General features: G+C 49.0%; 1 protein-coding gene and 1 long non-coding RNA gene across 2 annotated transcripts in view; one reads left to right on the top strand and one right to left on the bottom strand.

Annotated features, from left to right (window-relative positions):
- Positions 1–18,406, bottom strand: part of LOC144152972 (uncharacterized) — a 225,594-nt gene that overhangs the window by 23,950 nt on the left and 183,238 nt on the right. The gene's annotated exons all lie outside the window — the stretch shown is intronic.
- LOC144153355 (neprilysin-1-like) lies at positions 1,698–6,978 on the top strand. The gene is made up of 3 exons (XM_077685006.1): positions 1,698–1,874; positions 2,510–2,766; positions 5,099–6,978. The coding sequence occupies exons 1-3, from the start codon at positions 1,698–1,700 to the stop codon at positions 6,942–6,944; spliced, it is 2,280 nt and encodes a 759-aa protein (XP_077541132.1). The 3' UTR covers positions 6,945–6,978.

Genomic DNA, 18,406 nt, shown 5'->3' with positions numbered 1-18,406 from the left:
AGATACAATTTAAATTTATACAAATACTTGTGTTAAAAGGTTTGCAGCAAGTAAATAAACGTTTCAGCAGTTACAGTAGCTCCTAGGCTTGCAGGTCACGGAACCGGGACGCATATCAATATTGTTTTCTAAATTAAAATTATTTCTGCCAGGTATTTTTATAAATTGGTTGTTGTTACCTGGCTATATAAAACGATGACGTTCACATGAGCTACAGTAAAGTCCGCTTATATCGAACACGAATATATCGAATTATTGCCTATATTGACCCCTTGTATAATTGGTAAAAATACATGCATTTAAAACTTTTTATATCGAACGTGATTTGGCTCACAATGAATATTTAGAACTATCCCGCGCTGGATTTTTCGCTCTCCTTCGTCATCCGGCAGGCTTTCCCGCAGTACGTCGCCGCGCAGCGGTGGCGTGGGTGTCGCTTGCGACTCCCGCGCGAGCTCGGGCTAGTACACTGTCACGGCGCTGGATGAAAGGCGCACCTTGCGTGCGCTCTCATCCAGCGGCCGTGACACTGTAGTCGGGCGCGTCCAAATCGGCCGTGGCAGAGTAGGCACGAAAGCATGTCGTTGGAGCCGAAAGCGCCACATTGGGCGCTGCGGGCCAACGTTACTAGAATAAACTAGTAACGTTGCTGCGGGCTGCGGTGTCACCGAACTTCAGGTCCACGCCTCTCGCTGCGCGCACTTGCTCGGTTCGCTGGGTTCGCAGTTATTCGCTTGTATCCATGCTTGTCTCCGCTCTGTCGAAGACGCCGAGGACTCCGTACCGCTTCCGAGTACGAGGGAAGCCATCGCTGCCGTGGCTCTGCTACGGCGATACTGCAGTGCCATTGAGGGCAACAGTCTTGTGCTTGTCGACTGTTTTTGATTGATTGTAGGGTTTAACGCGCCGACGCAACGCAGGCGATGAGGCGCGCCGTAGTGGAGGGCTCCGGATTAATTTTGACCACCTGGGGATCTTTAACGTGCGCCGAAATCTCGTTCACACGGGCGTTTTTGCTTTTCGCCTCCATCCTTGTCGACTGTTTACATTCCGTGGAGCAAGCAGTCACAAGCAACGCGTTCTGCTCCAAGAAGCAGGCTATATTCCCGCAGTTCTTCCGCCCCAATAAATTATAGTTTTCTTTCCGAGAAAGTGTCGTATAAATAGTGAACTGCAGGGTGGTAAGAGCTCAGCGTTAGCTCGTGACTCTGTCGGCAAGATTGCTCTCACAGAAGATTTTTTTTTTGCTTCACTTTCTATATCGAATTTTTGCTATATCGAACTATTTTACAATCCTCGCGCTGTTCGATATAAGCGGGCTTTACTGTATAAGACATGTACGCGACAAAAATCGGTGGCCGTCCCTTTACGATCAGCGCAAAAAAAAAAAAAAAACGATGGGGGGAAACGGACGGACAGGACAGGGCATTAGAGTCGGCAGGATGTTGTCTAGAGCCTTTGTATTGTAGGGGGAGAGGGAGATTGCGGGATGAAGGGGCAATTGTGCTGGTGTGGCTTGGCGGGAACGGCAAGTTGCCCCCCTTCCCCCTCCCCCTGCTGACGCCCATGGGACAGGATTAATGACGTTTGTTCATCTCGGCGCTTCGCGAAGCCAAGCTAAGCGCTCACTATACCCGTACGTTTGACGCAACCTTTTTTTTTTTTCCTTCTAGGAGCCCGCGCCGCCCTGACAAGCGATGGACCACAGGACTTCCAACAAGCCCTTTTCCTACCTGCAGCCCACCTTGAAAATGCCGAGCCCCTATGTCGAGCAAGCCCTCTTCCCCAACAGCCCACGTTCTCCAGAAAAAAACAGGGTGAAGTTCTACAACGAGAGCGCCGAGGACGCGGCAGCCACTCCGAGCGAGCCTTCAGTAGGAAAAACTAAGGCGGATGCTTCCCCTGAATCGTCTCTAGCAGCGAAGACTTCGGCTGAAAAGACACCGATTAGGATACGAGCGGCTGCCATGGCTCCGGCTACGGTGGCCAGCGGCGCAAAGACTACTTCACCCAAGGCGGCTGTACGGGCTTTAGGTCCAACAACCAGAAGTGCAAATTTGTTCTCGTACATAGATAACCCGTTGCTTTTAGAGTGCTCATCGTTTATGACAGCGGAGGAAGAAGCAGACGGTTATTCGCCAATCGGGAGGCAAACGGCGGAAGATGAGGTCGCGCTGACCAAAGATTCACAGGGGACCACCGGCATTTCAGGGGAGGGGCCCATAACCAGCGGGGTTTACTACGCAATAACCGGAGCCGTGGGCACGTTGAAAAACTTAAACTTAAAGACCATTAGCGTCCGAGGCGCCGTGGCCACCGTTTTCTCGACGCTTCTCGTTTGCCTCGTCGTAACCCTTGCGACCGGATGGACCTCTGGAACGGGCAGCGACCACGACATTGGTGGGAGCTCCGCAAAGGCAGCCCTGCCGGTAGGCGGTGGCAGGAAGGCCATGGTGGAGACAAGTGGTGAGGCTGTGGTGAGGCTGTGCTTACTACGGCTGGGCCGGAGACTTCAAAGCAGTCCTTCACCTTGGTGGACTACGAAGAGACCAAGGCGCCGGGCGGTGACCCAGCGAACCCTCCGCCATTCGAGTGCGACACCGAGGCCTGCCAGTGGCAGCGCCGACTGGTCGACAATACGCTGGACCTCACGTCGGACCCATGCGTGGACTTCTACTCGTACGTCTGCTCACCTGCCTGGGAACTGAGCGGAGACCTGCCGTACAGGACCGCGGGGCAGGTGTTCTTGATCAAGGAGGTCACGAGGTACGTTTGCATGACTGCAGGGTACAGGTGCGGCTCAAGGGAGAAATTCTTGGGCGGACCACATCTGTTCGGTAAACGGGCAGTCCCAAAGAAGGGCTGTTTAAAAGCGAAACGTAAAGAACCGTGGATGTAGAAGTCTAGGGGGAAAAGTGGGGAGTACCTTGTTTGTCTCAGCGTTACTAGTGTCAGTACAGTCAGAGACTTTCATAGCATTGAAGAACTCTGGTTCAGTCTTGAAGTGGGTATCGTCGGTAACGAAAGATCTTCCCTAGGTAACGGGAGTGCTAGAGCATATTCAGTTAGTGCTAGAGCAAATTCAGCTTGGCTTACAGGGACTATGAAGGTAACGAAAAATCAAAAGATTGCGTCATCGGAACAACTCATGCCAGTGTTACCCCAACCTCAATCAAATAAGTTCTGTGAAGAGGAAAACTGGAGGGAGGCTGCTACTTACCAGCTATTTTCGCGCGCTGAAATTGTGACGCTATGGTGTGCTGTTGCCAAATGAACAAAAGATAGAAATGTTTTTGTCAGCGTACAGCTGGAACACGTATTGTTTCGAATAAAGTGGGAATTCCATCTTGATGGGCCTAGCCACCTGATATTTTTTTGTTGCTGGACTGCGTCCGCGGGCGAGGGTTAGCAAGCTTGTCCTGTTGAACGTTTGTTGGTAAATGTGACGCAACAGTAATGGACCAGATTATGCAGCTCGGACTACCGGCGCATCACACGGAGCATGCTGAGCAGGTGACAAAGCGCCTTCGTGGTAACGACAAAACAACCAGTATAGGGGCACATTGCGAGGGGTGTGCAGAAGATTTGACGCCTTAATTTGGCAAATATCCGAGGATAGAATTCCATACAGATAAAAACATCCGCTAAAACCCAAGAAACCGCAGTGACGACTTGTCCGGCCGGAGACGACAAACGCGCCAGTCTCGTTGACGTGCGGCCCCTAGAATATGATCGCGCTGTTCGCAGAGCAACCAGTAGAGAGTTATAGCAGATGGGAAAAACGATTCCGGTACGGTACGCGGTACCCATTACCGGACAGTACCAGGAAGGCTAAGAGTTAAAACAGACCATAATTAACGGACATGCTACAGTGTATGGGAGCGACTTGGGTTGCACGTCGTTTCGAAATTCATTGGGAGTCTGTGGCGTTTCCTGTGCTGAAATATTAGTTTCCAGTTCTCATAAGCTCTGAAGGCAGTATTAAAAAAAATATTCAATGCCCCCACGGAGATTCGAACTGGCGACTGCGTGAACATAAAGTGGCATTTTACCTCTACTGCATTTCGACAGATGGCGCCAACAGGTCAAGCTGGGCTGTCAGTACATACGGCTGGCTGCTTGTAGTTTTTCGTTGTATTTGAAAGTCCCTCGCACTGATACCGCCTGTTCCTCACTTGCCGATTTGCAGACGGGCCCGATGTTGCTGTTAAGTTATGTAGCCGGATCGCCTCTATTTAACCTAAAAGAAGCTATCGTACATGCGTCGCTCGACGACACAAGCCACGGCAGTTGGGTTGGGACCACGGTGCTTCGCTTGCTGCTTGAGCTGTCAGAATCGCGCGGATTTCACTTGTTGCCACCTCTTTTTCTTAAACGATCTCATATCTACAATCCGCTCGACTAGGCGTGAGCCAAGCGTACGTCTACCAAACTCTTCCAAAGCGGCCGTCCGCTTTGGAACGACGGACACGGTACGTCTCGGTACCATCCGGCGAAGTCGCTCCGGTTTACGGTAGGGTTCTGCGTATGCTAGGTGGCGTACAGACGATATACATTACGGTACCGGAACCGTTTTTCCGATCTGCTATAACTGTCTAGTATCTCGATCACCACCAAAAACTCTTGTCTCGGGTTCTTCGCGCAGTTTTTGGTGACAATGAAATCAATTCTGAATGGTTAGAATAATGTAGAAGGCAACATAAATAAGGCCACATGTACATGCTATTTAAATTTCGGGCATGGCTTCGACTCTCTTATGCCGCGAATCGCAAATGAAATCATCAGTATATATGTATAAACGGAGAATGGCAAACCAGGAAGGTGTTTGGACAACTGAAAACAAAACAAAACTGAACAAAGGTTCAGTTCTCATCCGTTTGCTCAACATCGAACTAGCTCCACTGCTGATCTAACATTGCTGATGTTGCTGTTCCGTATAAACAGTAATTTCACAAAGCTATTTCAAATTCTACTGATACCTCCGTAATTCCGGATTAAATTTTACCACGCAAAGTCCCGCTAGAATTATTCTTCACTAGAGGTGTAGTTAGCTACGGACCGAATGTAAAAACTAATATGCGCCGTCGCTTGCTCGTAGGTACCTGCAAGAGCACATGCACGTTCTCCCAGACGAGGCTGGCGACGGCGAGCACAACTTCTTGGACCACTCGAGCCTCCTACTGAGCGCCTGCCTCAACAACACGGCACCCAGAGGCGTCGACCAATGGGACGGCGTCCGGGCCATACTGCGGATGGTCGGTCTCGAGGACTGGCCCTACCTGGAGCCGCCACTCCCGCCCCCTGGGCAGTCATTCCGACTTGATTCGGTGCTCAAGCTAGTAGACCTGCAACTGGCCATCTTCCCCATCGTTCACGTCTCTCTTCGGAAGTCTGACGAAAGTGGTCCCTATGACCTTTACATTGACGCACCGAGGAACTTCCTGTTCGTGCAGTACGAGCTACAGAAGGACAATGAGTCTCTGCCTTACAAAGAAATAGTTCGGCAGACGCTGGCCCTCTGGAAAACCCTGCCTGATAGTAATTCCATGGCCGAAGACATCGTGCTCTTCGAGGGGCAACTCTTTGGCGCGTCGGAACCCTTTGTTAAATCTCCTTGGGCGAAGAACGTCGTCTACGCAACGAAGAAATTCCCCCGTTTGCCCAAGTTTAACGTGGCCGAGTATCTATTACACCTTCGTAAGAGCTCCGAGCAGGCTGTGGTCCTGAACCCGGCCTATCTCAGCAAGCTGTCGACCATCCTGCGGAAGCAGACGCCTCGGACCATCCTCAACTTCGTAGGTTTCCTGGTAGTCGTTCAGGTTTCTCCCCTGCTGCCTTACGAATCGATTCCTCGTGACCTCATCCGTGTGGGCTACCCAAGTTTCCAGCATCACGTAGATGCGCGGACGCAGAGCTGCTTCCACATGGTGAACAGGCTGTTCCCGCACGGCGTCCGGTGGGTCTTGCGAGACATTCTCGCGAAGACCACTGACCTCGACTTCCAGTGGACCTCGACCACCCAAAAGATGGTCTCCTCTCTGGAGCACACATTCCGCAGTGGCTCCACTTGGATGCACAGCGATGATGTTACGGGTACAATTGCGCGGCTGAAGTCCCTGCACGTGGGTTATCTTGCCGGCCAGGAACCCGAAGAGGACATACAACACTACTACGCATCCGTCAACGCCACCTACCAACCGAACGCGCTAGTTCGCTACTACGGCAGGCTGCTGGCGGCGAGCCTGCGGAAGTACTGGGAATCGAAGAGTGGCGGCGCCAATTACGACGCGCGCTTCACCGAACGCTCCACGGACCTGGAGGCTGCCTGGACGCGGTCCCCGGAGTCGACGCTCAGGGTTTACTTGACATCAAGCAGCGTGGTCGCCGCGTCGCTGGTGACGCGGGCCGACTACCCTTCCTCTCTGCTCCCCTTGATGGCAGCCGACGTGATGCAAGCGTTGTTCTCAGCGTCGCTGGACGACCCCCAGTGGTCCGGCTGGAGTCAAGACCGCTTCCACGCGCTCCAGCACTGCCTCCTGGAGAGGTACAAGCGGGGCGTCCGCAGAGCAAATGCATCGGCGGCTAATGTGCGAGCATTCCTCGCGGTCATCCTGGCGGACAACGCGGCAATCAAGCCCTTGATGGACGCTTTCCGGCGCTTCTCCCACGGGGCTGTCTTCGTTCCTGGCAGGCGGGCTGACAGGTTGAGCATTGAGCGCCTCTTCTTTGTCAATTACGCCGCCGGATTTTGCGTCACAAGGAAAGAAGAGGAACAGACGCGCCAGCGGTTGCGCTACCGCCTGAACCTGCCACCTCGTGTGCGCGTAAACCTCGCGCTCCTGTACTTGAAGGAGTTTCGTGACGCCTTTGGGTGTCCTCACCAGCTGGGGGCGGCGCGATGCCCCGTCTGGAAACAGGAGGGACCCGTCACATCCGAAGATTAAGGAAACATTCAACAGAAGGGAACGCTGCTGCAGCACCCAGTTTTCTGGCAATCGCGAAAAGCACGTGCCGTTGTGCCGAACTTGTTTGCTTGGGATGCAGACGCAGCAGCGATGCGAGGAAGGTCAGCGTCACCTGCCTCGACGATTTTCGTTTGTCTTCGTACTTTCTGCTATTTTTCATTAATTTTTTTCCCTGGCAGACTTCCGGGGTATTGCGTCAGCCATTAAATACTCATTTTTCTTTGGCAAATGTAGGCTGTGGCATGGAAAGGTGTCTCGCGTTTAGTCAAATGGGGCGAGTTTCTTTTCCGGCAATGAAACAGGAAAGGCAAGCTGTCATGCTGGATACGCCCGTAAAGGTAGAATTAAGGACACATCGTCAAATGTGTTTTGGAATCTTTGCGCCGTGTGTATACATGAAACGTCCGTGAGCAGGTTGAAATGCAAACGGAGTAAATACGAAACCGAACGCAGCATTTAGATTTTGAGTCATGTAGGGGAACGTAATGACATTGTTGCAGCGTGTACTCGCTAAGAGCATCACTGCCCGCATTTTAACTAGGCCACGCCAATACTTCAGTTTGAGCGACAAAAGTCTCGAAGTTTACGAGTCGAGATGATGTGTTCTTGCTTCCTCCAGGCCTTGTCAGGACACCGTGGCAGTTGTTGTCCGTTCACGTTCAAACCAGCAGCGTACTTTGAAAGAAGCAAAGCTCTTGAAGTGGTTCAACATTACCATTATGTTGTTTTTTAGACAACTCCGAGCTGCAAGGTGTGATACAAAATAGTACACGCTCTTATTCCTTCGCGACATTTAATAGCTTGTTTGCTCTATAATTTCTACGGTGTCCTGTTCACGATATCGGTTAGTTCTGATTGGCATGTAAAACCTCGAGGAGGCACAAGTAACGAACGCTGGCTATGAGTAATGTTCCGCTTGCAATTTTCCTACCTTGGGAGCTCTTCTTGTATACCTACAGTGTATAACACATTTCATTGTACTTCCGGAAATAAGCAATTGGAAACTTGGTTTTCACTACTGGAGTAATACTTGGAAAAGGTAAGGCGTTTGTATATTCAGAGGGTTTTCATCCTCTTGTGTGTACCCTGCGTTCTTGTCTGTTTGCGAGTATGCGTCCCCTCAGTCTTGCTAGTCGAACTGCCAAGCCAGGCTGCCTATCGTACTAGGAGCTCCACTTCAATAAATAATTTTTGCCTTCTCTACGGTGCCGCAGAGACACCGAGTAGGTGAGGCCAGAAGATGGACCTGACGCTTACAATCTTTATAGGCGTGTCAGGGCTAAATCACACGAAGAAAGCACATCTTTCAAGTGTAACGCCGCAGCTCAACGCAACCGCGGTGGGATAAACAGCTCCAAATGCTGAAACTCTAAAGTCGTCATGCGTTCGTTCAACGCCCACTTCGCGCCGCCCCGCTGCGCTGAAATTACGTACATTAATATGATATAAGAGTTGCGACTTCCGCGTTCGCGCTGTTCGTGCGCCATGCTCTGGGAAGTTTTATAGCCATTGTTCTTTATTAAAACAGAAAGAGATGGCATAATTCTCAGCATTTTGTTTATTCTCACACACCTTGAGCAGAATGTTTGCGTGATTAAGTTTTTATTTATTTGCCATCGAAAAAATAAATGCGATGCGTCTTTCTAGTTAAAAGAACGGTGCTACTGTCAGTTATGTACGTAAGTTTTGCCTAAAATGAGCGTAATGCTTTCTTTTTTTGCTCCACCAGTTTGAGTTGTTTGGGGCAGTTTTGCCTATGTGTACTTCTTGTTCAAGAATTGTTTCAGCTTTTGACCCTACCGGCAACTGAATATCGACTAACATCGGGTTGAGGTAGCCCAAGAAGTAGTGTCACCTGCAAAAATTACCGACGTCACCTGAGCACATATTAGGCTGTATTGATTCCGAAAGCGTGGGAGTCCAATTGCTCATTATCATCATCGCCATCATTTGTATTCTTATCTCGGTTACTATGACTGGCCACATACCCTCGTTCACATCCCCGATCAAAGTGTACTTTTAGCGGGAACGTACTTTGCTACGCCCCTAATTGCTACTTCTATGATTAGCAAGACTCGTAATGTTATCGATAATCGTTGTAGAAGAGGTCTACTACTTATAAAAGCAAACAAATGATAAGACTGACACAGACTAAGAAGCGGAATCTGTGCTGAGTTCCAGCTAATGTCCTTGGATACGCATTGTCTTCCTGAATATATTCTTCTCAAGGCCTGATGACCACAAGTCTTGCGAGTTCTCGTTGCCACCTATATCTCGTTAAGGCTCGTGCAATGCAAACGCCAATACTATAGCAGAAGGGGACTTCTCAATTAAATTACAATTGATTTTTAGGCCAATTGCCTGCTTTACACGTGTAATCTCGTAGGTAACGCTGACCGCGCCAGATACGGGATCGGGGTCGTGGACGTCATCATCATCACCGGTGTAACCACTGACATCCTTCTAATTTATTCTTTTTGATTTGATTGCTTTTTGAGGGTCTGATGGCCAGTTCGAGGTTCCAGTGGCCAGCACTTGCACGGGCAGATGTCTTCTCATAGTAGGCTGGACCTTTCGCAGTAAAGGCTGCCAAAGCCGGAAGCAGATCTTTTAATCGATCCCTTGCATTCCCTACGATGCAGTGATAGCTCACTAGTACCGAAAAGGCGCAGATTCAAATGCTGTTGTGACGGATTAGTCTTTACATTGCCGTGTCTGTCGTTTCAGCGTGTCGCCCAGCCGTGTCGCATTTTTGCGCTGGTTTCTGGCATGATATTCGGAAGATGATGCACTTTCTACGCTGACTGACTTCGCTTTTTTCAAAGGGGGTCTATGATTCTGCAATTGGGAAAATCGGGGTTTCAACAAAGAGCTCAAGTAGGATAAAAACCCTCGGGCACTTAAAATCTGATTACATGCTTTGAAGGTGGAAAGGTTGGGATTATCAAATACTTTTTTTATTGCTACATCGTGTTTACGCTTTTCTTCGCCCTCGTTTCTTCGTCCTTTGGCGTGGATTGCTTCGGCAGCAGACTGGCCACACCTTAAGATGCAGTTTTCACAGAATGAGTGCTTTCCGCGTTCGCCTATCACGCGGCACGGACCAGGCTCTTGTTCCCCGTAAGGCGGGTGCCGTGCTAGCAAAGTAATAACGCACTTCGGTTCCTGCTCTGAAGGCCTGGGCTGAAATCCCGCATGGTCCTAAATGTGTTACTATTTCTTTTCTCTTCACAACGGCGGCCATTTTGACGCCGTTTGTGCTAACGACGACAACGACGTTGGTCACCTTCCACTTTTGATGAGACATTGAGGCTTTCGCCTTTTTAAACCTGAATAATGATTGAACTTGGAGCAGCAAAAAAGCTGCTGGATGTTACTCTACACGACGACTAATGCAACATTTATTTCTCTCAATTCGTATAGTCATTTGATTTGAGTTCTCAGTGCATGTTAGGCAAGACAGTCCGTAAGCACGCTGCCCTCCACGGCAATTATAACGAGGCCGCTTTCCCCGCCTTATGAACCCATGACCTTCGGCCTCCTCACTCGCATCAACCCGTCTTGCGCTAGCTCTTCTAAGGGCGATGATTCATTCGGCCTCTCCGCGACACCAGCTTCTGCTGCTTGTTTTGTGAGGGAATCTAGGAGCCTAATATACGTGGGGGTACATGGAAGGGTGGGGGGTGGAAATCTCGAAAACCCCTATTAGTGGGTGGGAGTTCATGCGCATATGTTAGTCGATACTTATATGACGCATTACCATAGCGTTGGATTGTGTATGAACAGACACCATAGTTTTGAGTTTAAGTGACTCAGCTACGTCCTGGCTTTGAGACATTGTAGCGGAGGGATTAGAAGTAATTTAGGCTATCTAAGGCTCTTCAAAACAATTGTAGAAGGCTTCAAATATCGAGCAATATTTAAAGCGAAAGATTTCTTAGTGGCACCGATTGCGTCCTTTCATAAAACTGATGCATTTCCCCATAGACCGGTTTGTCGACCTATAACCTCTGATAAGATATCAGGAAACACAGCGCGTGCGTAAAACCGGGCTTTCATTGTGCCAAATGTGTTGCTGAAAATCGCGAAAAAGGAATAAATCACGAAGAAAAGGAGCAAAATAGTATATCCCGCAAACCACGTATCGGTATTCATTTAGATTATTAGTAGATGCGTTTTCTTAGTGCACAAAAAAATCTTGGCATGAATTCGGTCTTCGTTTGCGATTTGGGTCTTTGAAGGTTTGGTGATAGATTTAATGATTTAATGCGCTTTCAGAGAAGGTTGGACTTTTGGACAGAGAACTTTTAGCGTTCGTGCTTCTCTCAGCTTTCTTTGGGAAGGAATGGTGAAGCTTTTTTAATTTCGCCTCTGAAAGTAAATACCCCCCCGTCCCGATGGCCGCAAATAAATTTCGCGAACTTGTGAGTCGCGGCGAAAGGTATTAGCCACTACGCCGTCGTAGTGGGTACTACGAGATTGGCGTGGCTCTGTTAGTTGCATTCGCACGCGCGCAGTCGGAAGGACCTCGTTCAGTTGTGTATCATATGATAACGGTCACAGTGTAAAATTACGTGATGCCACGTGTAATCTCCGTCAGCTTTCCTTTTATATTCATTAATTTTGCAAAGTAGAGAACGGAGCTAGGATACTATTCCAGCACTGGCCTGGGAACGCAAATGTCTTTGGAATCTTTTGATTAGGTGCCTGCAAAAAATGCGGTATCTCTGGCTCCATGGTTCTCCATGAAAAAGCATAGACATAAAACAAGAGTAGTGTACGTAGAGATCGAGAGAGAAAGAGAGAGAGAGAGAGAAAAGTGAGGGAGGTAGAGATCGAGCCTGAATGGGACAGTGGGCGTTTTTATACTCCCTTGATGTGAGGTCAAGGCAGTGGGCTGCAGGAAATGCTCGTGCCCGCCACGAGAGGTCGCCGCGAAGAGCAATACCGCCAGCGCACCTTACGCCGCCAGAATTCGTAATCGCGCTCCAGCGTCGTCTGCACCGTGCCGTCGCAGACGACTCGCCCTAGCGATCGTCTGCGACCAGCGCTATGCCTTTCCCAGAGAGACAGACAGAGCAGTGCACTAAATATACTTGTTTATCGCTCGTCTGATCGCCACTTCGTCTCCGTGCGTACAAGGGGGACCGAGCAAACAACTAGGTGGTGGTGGGCAGGTTGGCGCGCACGGAGTCGCGCTCAAGAAAACGCGTTTTGTCATCGGGCGGCGGTGAAATAATGAGGGAGCGGTGGTGCGCGTACGCGGTCCCGCATTTGGTGCAACATTTCGTACGAACATCTGCGAGCATCTCGTTGGGCGGAGGACGCAAAACTGGGGTCTCTATTTTGCCCTCGCGTGGGGGGAACGACATCCCGGAAGTGTGTATGAACACGAAGGTGGTCGGAACGAACGCGTGCGTCATGCGGGAACAAAAAGAGAAATGGGCCGACTTCGAAGATTCTGCGGTGGCGTGGCCGCGCGTTTTAATGATATAAACTCGAGCTGCATATCCGACCACGTCGTTCCTGAGGCGGCAAGTGCCCTGTCCGCGGTTTACATTTCTGCACTGCTTGTTTCGTTATTTGGATAGGAATAGACAAAACAAGGTCGGTTTCAAGCCTCCCAGCTTTCTGCGGCTGGTTGAGTTTGCTCACCTTTCTGGATCCAAACTGGTCGCAGGACTCAGTGAAAGGCACAACGTTTTTATCATGTCGTGTGGTGTGATACGGCAGCAAATCAATTTTAGTAAAATAGAGCCGCATAATCTGGTGTTGAGCGTTTTACAATATCCTGTTTTCGCTCTCCACATTCACGACATCGTCCCCTTTGATAATTTGCTGTCACGATTCCCGGTATCCAGGCACTGAGACTATGGGAGATGAGCGTGCATAGTATGAGCCGATTCGAAAATTTCCTCGTCAATACCTGCGCAGTAACAGGTGCGAACTTGATCATTTATAAATTTTATGAAAAAAAAAAAATGTGGCATGCTTCGGATATAAACCATTGTGAACAGGTAGAGTATATCGGTGCCACCGCGGAAAAATCCCGGGAAGACGCTCTTCTGCAGGGACACCGGTAAGTTCCTAGGTGGGCCGTGTCCATGCGGAGATACAAGCTTCGAAATCGCAGAATGGTTAAATAAACATTTCACTGCTTAACCCATCCTGGAGCGCATACGTGTGATAAAGTGAGAAAAGACTCTTCGAGGGCTTCTCGAGAGATGCGAGGTACATTCATGTTGGCTCAATCGCATCGATGGCATTCGCTGAGTGGACTTTTTTGTGTTTTTTCAAACAGAGCAAGCCAATAAAGCCTGCACAATGCAACAAGGACCTCTTCGAAGATCATGACAGCAAGGTGCTTAAACTGGAGGGGAGGACGAGGAGTAAAAGGACGGAAAAGGCCGGAAGGTTAACCAAGTGTAGAACCCGGTTGGCTACCCAGCACTAGGGGAGTGGGGTTCAGGGGATAAAAGAGAGGAAACGATAGGATAAAGGAAGAGATAGGAGGTGGGGGGAGGGGGGGGGGTGTGATCACTTTTTCCATTTGACGAGGTGTCGAAGAGGTACAACTCAGGAGTCTCGTAAGTGGGAAAGTTCATCTCTAAAGGGGCTGCACGCAGGGAAAGAAACATGTGGGAGAGCTTCTTCGTCCTTGTTTTGGTGCTAGCCATTGAATCGAGGATCGTACTGGACTGCCAGCTAATTTAGGTTGCGGCAGATTCACTCACTTCGAGAAGGTTCAAAGTGTCCCCTCTACACGATAACAATAATGTGGGCGTGATGCTTGGTGCTTTCGAAATGTCAGCTTGGAAAGGATCGCAGGAAGTGGAGCCCCAACAATAATTGTAAACACTGACGAAGAAAAAAAAGTGGCTCAAATTATGTACATTCTAAGGAGTATATTTCTAAAGAATAACTAAGTAACGAGAGGTTGGAACTCAAGGTGGGGCAAGTCTAGCCTGTCTAATCTCAATATACGCCAAACGCCGTAGATAGCTTTCGCTATCTACGGCATTTGCGCATAGCTAATCCGCTGGGGCTTGAGCTTGCATACTTCGTCTTCCTTGTAGTTTCTCCGCGACGAACAAGATAAACCCTATTGACGCGAAGGCCAAATACGACAACAGGTTCGAAATGGGGCCTCAAGAGCTGGACATGAACGTGTCCCAGCCACACAAGGGGAAGACACAGGATCGATTTCATAATTCACGGGCGAGGTGCGTTTTTGATACGATAAGGTGTCTGGTAACCCGAAAGAAGTAACCAGGAGAAGTGGCCGTATCTGTGATCCAAACGAGACCACCAGGACATAACGTCGGGGCCAGATTATATTCGTCAGGGTAGAACTTTTGGCGCCCTTGTTCCTGCACCGTTAGCAATTGAGCCAGCTACCGACATTCTTCTAAATAAATGTCGGGTGCCATATACCAGACCGATGTCCACTATCATGTACCCGACATAAAGGAGTATCGTGTCGATTGTACACGTCGGCGCGCGTCCGGACACGAGGGAAAAATGAAACCTGCGGTGGCGAGCGCATCGGTCACGCATAGATCACGAATGGAGGGACCACATCACAGTTGGAATGGTTGCATGCCACATACATCGCCAGCCGAAGTCCAGGCATCCCGGACTAGGGACGCCTTCCACGGAGCGGGCCCGCACATCAGTCTCTGGTGGAGAAATAAAAATATCTCTCTCTCTCCTCTCTCTCTCTCTCTCTCTCTCTCTCTCTCTCTCTCTCTCTCTCTCTCTCTCTCTCTCTCTCTCTCTCTCTCTCTCTCTCTCTCTCTCTCTCTCTCTCTCTCTCTCTCTCTCTCTCTCTCTCTCTCTCTCTCTCCGCGGTGTGCGAATAAAACATTTTGTTGAGTCATTAGCCTGTGGGCGGTACGCAATAATAGAGCAGTGCGGCGTGGCTAGAAAAGTGCTTCTATTACGTACGACAGCAAAACTCGCCCTCTGCCACTGAGCAGCTCACTAGGAGCGTTGCGACATAGGATAAAGCGGCTACGGAGATGCAACGGGGTCCGACTGGTACCGTAGCGGTTTGGGCGTGCCGAGTGAGATGCTCGACGGCTACGGTAACCCACCATTGCCAGCAGTGCTGGCGCAAGGGAGGGGCCCGTTGAGATCGATTACGAAACGATGAAACGGTTTAATCGGGCCCGGTAAGGGCCAGACGCACGATGGGGAGGTGGCTTGCAGCGTTGACAGTCCCGCCAGGGGCGAACATAATGGCGAATGAAACTGTCCGTACCGCGCCGGTAATGTTGCAGTTAAAGACGCCGGTAGGTCTTTAGAACGCCGGCGTGAGCGTAGGGGGCTCACGGTGAAAAATTATTGCGTATGTCCAAGTGCAGATTCCGCGGAATAAGGAGCAACCATCTGTGTTCATAAGATTCGGTCGTTACGCGCTAGAGAAAGCTCTGCGACTAGCAAGGTGGGACGATTGCCGCCGCAGTGCTCGAGGCGCAGAAGTGTTTGACGTGTACAAAAGGTAGTCGCAGAAACACGCAATCAAGGCACGGTTCTTCGCTGCTCATACGGCATCGAGTCAACGTCAAGCGAGAACAGTATGCAGTTGATTTTGGATACACGCTCCATCTGCGGGAATTGACTTTGTGTGATTGGTGGAACATTCAGTGAACTGTGAACTCCGTATGAACAGCGAGCCTTTGCCTAAACAGAGAATTTTGTGTGAGCAGTGAACTTCTGCCGAACTGCTCTTTCTCCCACTACCTTTCTAAGGGAAAAACAATTGCCAAAACATGCCGTGGCGGTCGCTTTTCTGATGGAGGCGAAAAGCAAAAACGCCCGTGTGTACGAGATTTCGGCGCGCGTTAAAGATCCCCACGTGGTCAAAATTAACCCGGAGCCCTCCACTACGGCGCGCCTCATCGCCTGTGTTGCGTCGGCGTGTTAAACCTTACAATCAATCAATCAATTGTCAAAACATGCCCTCTCGGTGTCAGAGGTTGACTGTCATTATGATTGGGCGGCGTGCGTAAGCGACCACGTTCTTCTCGAAACCGGCTTTTTTTTTAAAGCGGCAACCAAACCGACACCACAGGCGTCAATGTGAACCTCGGTAGTGCAGACGGGTCGAATCGACGGAAGATTACGTCAGCAGGTGCTGCAGTGTTGTGAATGTGTCATGACAGGCAGGACAATATACCCACACTGTGCTTGATGCCAAGCAAGGAGTGAGTACACTCCTAGTGAGTACATTTCCAGTGAGTACAATCGTAGTGAGCACCTACAGAGTATATTACTTAGGCCTCACTAAGGCTGCTGGAAGCTCTGCACACGTAAGGGAGAAGCTAACTTATGTTTTGCAAATTTCCTTATTATCGTGATGGCCCATTAAATCGCACATTTTTTGGCTGATATATGTATGTAAACCATACAAATGTCTAAAACGTAGTTTCAGGATAAATACGGATTGGGGTGTGAATTGCGTGTTTTTACGCATTCCTGACTATATGTTCGGCCCGTTGATACAACAAATTAATTTTTGCTGACAAATGTTACTCATGCAAACGCACAAAAACACGTGTAGGTTCGCTTTAAGAAGCCTCTAAAATGTCTAGCGTGACTTTTTTGCAATCACAACTAACAGGGTGGAAAGACTTCGGAGGTGAAATCAACGCCCAACCAAACTGCTGTCGGACCAAACCTTACCTTGTTGAGCAATGTTTGGGCAGTGTCCGTCATGCCAGTCACCGACTACCACAGTGACCATTAAAGGGTTCCTGCAACACTTTCGATAAGCGCTTTACCTTTTTCTTTCGCGTCTGGAACCACTGCGAAATCTATAGTTATCGCCAGCACGGAGGGGCATTGCGTGATTTGGTTGTCGCACCAGATACGCCTTCCATTTCTGCTTTGTTTTTGTGGCTTTTTTTTAATTGCTATCGAAAAGCGTTAATTTCTGTAACTGAAGCAAAATCCAACCAACGCCACTACACGGCCTTAGTGACGTAATTCGAGCCGTCGAAGAACGTCAAGACCGGGAAAGAGAGAAAAATCTTTTGAGTGAGTTTACAAGTTATCTGATGTGCATAGAGCAGTAATTTTCGTCTGAGGTACCTTGGGACCCCCCAATTTAAGTACTGGGCGTGTTGGGTGACTACAGTCTGCAAGCACTTAAGATTTCAAAAAAAGTTGAAGAAAGACATCGGGCTAACCACTAGGAAGTGAGTGTCCTGATGATTTGATTCTCACTACTGGTTTGCATTGAAGTCTTCTCCGTATTTACTCAAACATTTGTCCTGCATTTTGTGTATAATACAGCTCTGCTGGTCGTCCACCTCCACAGAGCAGAACGGCTGAGAACTTCTTTTGGTGTTTTCGTATTCGCGTAATCACTCGTGTGTTAGGGTTAACGACGCAGCCCGCTATACCTTCCTTGTTACTCCGATGAAGCGAGTTACACATACGGCATATCTTAAACGTCTATGCACAAGTTAAATTTAACGCAACGACTCTCTTACGGCCTCATCATCCCTTTCATACCTCCTCGCCCTTGTTTCGGTTGTCGTGGTCGGTCGATCTCATTAATTGCAGCGGGAAACAAGGCACTCATTTTATCAAGGCGACTGGGTGCAATTCGCTACGGATCATTGCTTACTACCGGATCTCAGCGGTTAAGAAGCTCCGAAGAAAAGCCGCGAAGGAAAGACCTAAAGCAAGAAAGAACAGCTTCGAACCCATTACTGCTGCGAAAATAACAGATTAACCAACAGAATAATTACGTACCGCAGTAACCACGGGTTATTTCTTAACCGGCTTTCGTTGTTGAGCAAGCTATTCTGTGAATAAACGTTTGCATGCAGGCTGGTCGACCGCTCGTGGATAAGCAGTTAAACCCTTGTTCGCCCAGAGCCAGCAAAAAAAAAAAAAAAAAAAAAAAAAAAACATGCGTATTCTTTCTAGAGATGCCCACTTATTTTTAAAACGATAGCCTCTCTTGTACTACCCGAACGGGACAATTCTATATCTGTCTGTCTGTCTGTCTGTCTGTCTGTCTGTCTGTCTGTCATAATGCCCGAGGTATTTCTATGTATATACAGTTGAACAATTTAATCTAGGGAAAGAGGGGGAGAAGGATATGCATAATTACGCATCGCTTCTATTCTGTGGCCTCTACAACGTCTCTGTCACGTGCTGCTTTCAGATATGTTTATGAATGGACAATAGGATAAACCATAATAGAGCACAGCTAAAGTGTTGCCACTTTGGAAAGCTTTAATTTTTACAGGCCACTGTCTCTTGTCATCTCGCCATCAACACTGTATAGTTGTGTACTCCTGCAACCTCGAAGATGCATTCCAATGAACTTTATAACTGAGTGTCATTGTATACCTGCTAAACTAGGCCTGCTAAAATAGGCACCTAATGGACCCAATAAATCTGGTAAATGGTGGCAACCAATC

The sequence above is a fragment of the Haemaphysalis longicornis genome, unplaced genomic scaffold (genome assembly GCF_048455015.1).
Source record: "Haemaphysalis longicornis isolate Haplotype H1 unplaced genomic scaffold, Haemaphysalis longicornis Haplotype H1 scaffold_9, whole genome shotgun sequence".
Classification (NCBI taxonomy): Eukaryota; Metazoa; Arthropoda; class Arachnida; order Ixodida; family Ixodidae; genus Haemaphysalis; species Haemaphysalis longicornis.
Note: the sequence above shows the minus strand (reverse complement) of the source record. Positions and strands in the feature narration are given on the sequence as shown.

Coding starts and splice junctions, on each gene's coding strand:
- LOC144153355 (XM_077685006.1), top strand. CDS start 1,698: ATGGACCACAGGACTTCCAACAAGCCCTTTTCCTACCTGCAGCCCACC. Junction 1,875..2,509: donor CCACTCCGAGCGAGCCTTCA/GTAGGAAAAACT, acceptor GCTGGGCCGGAG/ACTTCAAAGCAGTCCTTCAC. Junction 2,767..5,098: donor TTGATCAAGGAGGTCACGAG/GTACGTTTGCAT, acceptor GCTTGCTCGTAG/GTACCTGCAAGAGCACATGC.